The sequence below is a fragment of the Mangifera indica genome, chromosome 6 (genome assembly GCF_011075055.1).
Source record: "Mangifera indica cultivar Alphonso chromosome 6, CATAS_Mindica_2.1, whole genome shotgun sequence".
Lineage (NCBI taxonomy): Eukaryota > Viridiplantae > Streptophyta > Magnoliopsida > Sapindales > Anacardiaceae > Mangifera > Mangifera indica.
In genome coordinates this window covers 3,820,679-3,826,678 of record NC_058142.1, presented here as the reverse complement: position 1 = coordinate 3,826,678, position 6,000 = coordinate 3,820,679, and the positions used below count along the sequence as shown (strand labels likewise).

Here is a 6,000-nt window from a genome sequence, read left to right as displayed (position 1 = left end):
TTATTGTTTAAGGTTTAGCATTTAAGTTTTTAGTTACGGTATAAGGAAATAAAGAATCATTTATGATTAATGTTTTAGGATGAGATCTATATTGAAGTTTAAAGTTAAGGTCTACATAATAATTTTTAAAGTTAAGGTTTCTAATTTAGGATTTAAAAATAAATTCTAAGATTTAGGGTTTATGATATTTTATTAACATTTTGGTTAGAGTTTAATTTTTTTCATTAAACCAAATATCCATCTCGCCCTTTACATCAACAACCAAAACAATAATAATAGATTTATGCATAAATAAAATTATTGTAACAACATTGCCTGATTGACATTTGATTTTTTCCAATTATTTAATTTATTTTACGGTTAATAATAATACTCCCTGTTAATTAAATAATCAAATTTAAAAAACCATCGTGTGCTTGCATAAACAACAAAATCCCTTTATACTTACCCAAAAAAAAAATCCCTTTGTCCTTGCCGTATTACTTATTAAAATATTAAAATATAAAGGTAGAAGATTTATCCAAAAAAATAAAAAAATAATAAAAGGTAGATGCGCAATTATGGAAATATTCATTAACCCATCATATTTTAGATGAATAAATTTATGTGTATTTACTTTAAATACAAAAATAAATATATATTTGATATATATCATCATATAATTAGGTGATTTTAAATTAAGAAAAAAATAACAATCAATTATGCAATGACACATACACACACACACACACACACACACACACACACACACACACACACACACACACACACACACACACACACATATATATATATATATATATATATATATATATATATATACTTATTTATGTACTCAAAGTGGATACATATAATATTACTCATTTTAGATATCAATAGGGTGATTGTTGCTATTTTTTAAATCTAATGGAAACTTCTATATTTTATTAAACCTCAGGAGGGTCAAAATAAAAACCCCTCATTTTTAATTTAAGTCAATCCAATTAATTAAAATACATAATATATACTCTAGAGTTTATATAAAAATAACATAAAATATTCTTCTTTATGCGATTTCGTCAACCATACACACCATTGCTTTATTTTATGAATACTCGACTAACATATATAACTTACATTCTTATACATATTAATAGGAAACTTGGAAACCCTAACTTAAACTTGAAACTCCTAATTTTACGTAGGTTTGACGAGCAAGGAGAGGATTTTTCCTTTGTATCACTGTCCTGAACTCCAACACCATCTCCATTCTGGTAAAGACAATGTGCCACACGTGCAAAGTTTGTGATAATATTCACAAATGGTTTCAGCAAAGACGATTTGGTTAAACAATGTCCATTAATACTTGTCCAACTTTTGCTTATCATCTCTTTGATATGACTGCCAGCTATCTCCTCTGATACATCCATTTCTCTCATATAACACAAGATGGATGAAGCAACATCACCTCTCTCTAGTTCAGCCTGTTACAGTTTAATCATAACTTAATTAATTATGTTTATCATATTAAACAAGAACAGACTTTCACTTAATTTGGGTGAAAGGATTGTTTAATTATACCGTTGAAGTGCCTAGGTCATTGCATAGCCGAATTATTAGAAATGAATTGTACAGGAGTTCCTGGTTTTTCCTAAGAAAATGTACCATTGCTTCTTTGTCCTCATTCATTGTTGAGAAAAATGAATGGACAGAAAGCATCGGGCCTGATGAAGAAATCCATGCATTATTCAAATACTGCTGTAGAGATGGGCTATGTCTCTCGTTGCACCACTTTGCTTGCACTAATAACGATTTACAAAAATGAGCCCACTGCATAACATAAACAGGTACCATCTTTATTCATCAATAAATATAATGAAATTGACAGTCCCGGTGGCCTGTGCTTATAAGTAAACATTAATTACTAGAAACTTTCCAAATTAGGGGATGAGATTCAATAATCAATACCACTTTCCTCAAATGGGTAAGACGGAATCGTTCCAGCCCTTGTCCTTCTGAATTTCATAGGCTATTTCGTTAGTAGTGTCATACAGTGCTTGAATAGACATCTTCATACGCTCTGGCTGGTGCTCAATTTCCATGGAATCCCAACTGAAATTTTATAAATTAGATATTTTAAAAGAAGAAAAGATTTATCTTTGATTGTATGGCGGTTTTTGTATTTCCTGTATAAAAGGATTCTAACCTATCAACAGGATTGGTGAAAGTGTTGTAGTTTTTGCAGTGAACCATAAATATCATAGGTATCATCTATCACCTGTATGAAGACAATGACTTTTGTTGAGCCATTTTCTAAAGCAGCTGAACTCAGTCTCACAAAGAAGACCCACTGCACATATGAAGCGTTCAACCAGCCGATCCCTTGCGAAGTTTAGATTTCCAATCGGGCCCAGATTCCTCCACCACCTAACGTCACAAGTGAACAAAACATTACTTTTCATCACTCGTATACATATATGTAATTATATGTATATTATTTTAGGAACATTATGCTTAAATTTATAAAAAAAAATTGTTCACAGACTTCAGTCACATGTACCTGGAAACCTCCCTAAGATCATTTTGGCGTGTGGCTTGAACCTCAATAAAGTTGAGTTTTGCCAACTCTAATAAACTTTTGTTTATCATTTGTGTGTCCTTCTTATAAGCGTTTATGTTCCCTCTGACTTCAAACCACTGCACTCTTCTATGCAATGGAAGTTCCAAAGCACGGGCTATTTTCCCGGCAAGTTCACTGTCCAAATTATTAGTAGAATGGATATATTTCAGGGTTCCAATTGAGAACACTTTAGCCTTGTCCAAAATGGTTTCTCCTTCTAAAGCCAGATGGGAGGCTTCAAAAAGTTCGATCAATCCTTTAGCATCTCTACATTTTGCGGTTGAGAATAAACCCTTTTCATCCATGAAGCCAGCAAAGATATCTGAAATACAAACCAACCAAGCGGTTCTTAGAGATAAAATTTCTAGTGTTTTTTCTCCGTCTAATTTTACAATGTATAAGGAATTCTTACCTTCTGAAATTTCATAGCCATGCTGCCTGAGGACTTCCAAAACGCGATGGCATGAAACCGAAGGGGTAAAAATAAACGGTTATGAACGGACCATTTTCCACCCAAGATTTGTTGAAACACAATTGTTACCCTTTAAAATTAAAAACCAAATTTTCACCGATTATATCTTTTCGTTAACAAAGTATTTTTAGTTTTTTCTAGAAGTAATTTTTTTGCTTTTTATTATAATTATGAAATTATCATTAATATTTATATAAATATTAAATTACTAATATATCTTTACACATTAAAAAATTTATCACATAAACTCTTGAAAAATATTAAAACTCTAACCAACTTTAAAATGTTATATTTAGTTCAATTTTTTTAGATGTAATTCTATTTTTTTGACTATAACTATTAAGAGATATATTAAAAATTTAAAATTTTAAAAATATTTATTAATTTTTTACAAATTTTTAAACCTCCAAAATGTTTCTTTGATGCCTTCAACATTTTAAAAAATTATAGTTTATCAATGCATAGGTAACACACCATTTTCTTAAAATAGATTCGTTTTGACTCAAGTCCTAAAAAATTTGAACAATTATTTGTTGAGATACAATAACAGGGGAATAACCAAAAAAAACATCACTCTTCTATTTATTATAAGTAATATAAAATTTTCACATTTAAAAAAAAAAACCAAAATATGTAATTAGACACTCTTAGTTGAGCGTGATTCAAAACAATATTTTAGTTTAACATAATATTTTTAAAGCTGAACTGAATTGGTTGATTCAACTAGTTAAAATCATGAACTAGTTTATAATCTGGTTTAATTTTATAATTCAGTCTAATGTATATATAAATATTGATTTATTTGAAATTCTGTCAAATTTGATAAATCTTTTGAATCAGAAAAATTATTTAAAACTAAAAAAGCCGAATTCATATAATATTATACAAATTTTATTTTGTTAAAATTTAAAAGAGTTTTATGTAATGGAATATTAATTATTTAATTAACATATTTGAAATTATATTTTATATGTTTTATATTTAAAAAATATTATGAATATTTGATATTATTAAAAAAATATATAATAATTTTATAATAAATTAAACTTATTAATTATCTACCTTAAATTAATAAAATAATCGACTTAATAAATTGGATCCGCAAGTTTCCAATTAGAAAATAAATAGGGTTGATGAAAGGAAACTTTTAAATTGGGCCTAAGAGGTCTTGATGACATTTTCATTTTCTCTGACTTGAAGCTTGATGACAGGTTTCAAATGGGGTCAAGTAGTTGAGCAAACTCGTGTTGATGTGAATTCACCAAATTCAAGAGGCAATAGTGGGCAGATGGTGCCTGGGTCCCATCCAAATGCTTGGACTGCAAGGAAGGAGATGGCAATGGGTGTTACTGAGCCTGTGCAATCTGGATGGTCTGGGCAAAGTGCAGTTTCAAAGTTGGCTCATGCAAGTGCGCTTGAAAAGGTTTCTTCTGGTAGATGGCAGTCGAAGCAGTCAGTTCAGTATCAAGCAGATGTTCAGGTTATTAAGTTTTCAGCAGATAATGGATCACATCCAACCGGTCATGATGATAATGCCTACAACAGGATGCATGTTGTCGGTAGGAGTGAATGGTCAGATGCAACATTGGCTGGGCATGTGGAAAGAGGTTCTAATATTTAAGAATCGTTACAGGGTGGTAGAAAGGAAGAATTGGATTATGAGAGATCTGGTGCTTCTACTTATGTGGATGTAAAAGAGAGGAAATATAAACATTTTACTGACAGGGCTCAATCTAGTAGTTCTGATAGCAAATTTATTGGGCCTGAATCACTTCCTTTGCTGCAGTCAGAAGCATCAGAACGGCCTAAGTTGAAGTTGCTTCCCAGATCAAGGCCATTGGAGAATTCAGAACCAAATGTAGCCAATTCTAAGCAGGTCTTAATTTAAATATCATATGAAGATTCCTTCTTATTTGTATGAAGTTCGTACTGTGTTCATTTTGACATATTTGGTGAACACAGGTGTATCCTCATTTGAATGAATCTGTTCATGGTAATGTTGAAACTGTTGGCAGTGTGCTTGGAAACCTGAACCTTCAAATGCTGATTTAGCTGGCAGTGATGTTGGGAGCCATGCAGTAGAGCGCCAGAAGTTAAGTTTAAAGCCACGGTCGCAACCTCCTGAGCAATTAGAAGAGAACATTCAAAGGGGAAGGTCAGTTATGTTTTCTGAAACTTTTTTTACTTGTATTATCTTTTTTTTTTTTAATCATAAGGTGATGAATAGCGACAAATCTTAAAATTGTATGTTTGCTTTCCCAGTGTAATAATTTTGAATGAGGATTTGTAATTGGAATCGACTGATGTAGACGTTAACCTGATTTGTAATCCCCACCCCCCAACCCCACTTCAGTTAGATGCTTGTGCTGCACATCGTTCATGGCTGAGAAAGGTTTCTGTAGCACAAACAGAATGCTGATTGTGTCTATTACTTTCCTGAAGTTTTGGTTTTAATAGTATGGATAACTTATGCTGCTTTTGCAATTTATGTTTTGCTGTGGATATTTGCCTTTTTCTAGGGCTAAAACCGTATATCTAGTTCTTTCCCTTTCTTTTTGGCATTTTTTTGGTGAAATATTCGATAATGATGTGCCGTAGATAATTTGCTGACCAATCATTGGCATATGATTCACATCATTTTACATAGCTACCAAGAATTTTTTAGTGGACTTGCTATACATACATACATACATACATACATACATATATAATGATGTACTGTAGATTATTTGTTGACCAGTCATGCATGCATGTAGGTGTGGATGTAAGCGTGTGTGGATTTAGGCGTGATGGATAGATGGATGATGGATCAGGCTATGGTTAGGGTTGGGTTTGATATGAGTTGCTTGGAGTTTGAATCGTAGCTTAGATTAAACAAATCAAACTCGAGCTAAAAAATGTGCGTATTATAAAAACCAACTTAAATTTG

The 6,000-nt window shown here is 31.4% G+C and overlaps 1 protein-coding gene and 1 pseudogene across 1 annotated transcript; one reads left to right on the top strand and one right to left on the bottom strand.

Annotated features, from left to right (window-relative positions):
- Positions 1 to 1,112: 1,112 nt before the first annotated feature.
- LOC123218912 lies at positions 1,113 to 3,506 on the bottom strand (annotated as a pseudogene).
- A 769-nt stretch (positions 3,507 to 4,275) lies between these two features.
- LOC123218906 lies at positions 4,276 to 5,855 on the top strand. The gene is made up of 4 exons (XM_044640559.1): positions 4,276 to 4,623; positions 4,705 to 4,947; positions 5,087 to 5,226; positions 5,828 to 5,855. Exons 1-4 carry the CDS (start codon positions 4,276 to 4,278, stop codon positions 5,853 to 5,855), a joined length of 759 nt encoding a protein of 252 aa, XP_044496494.1.
- The last annotated feature ends 145 nt before the right edge of the window (positions 5,856 to 6,000 follow it).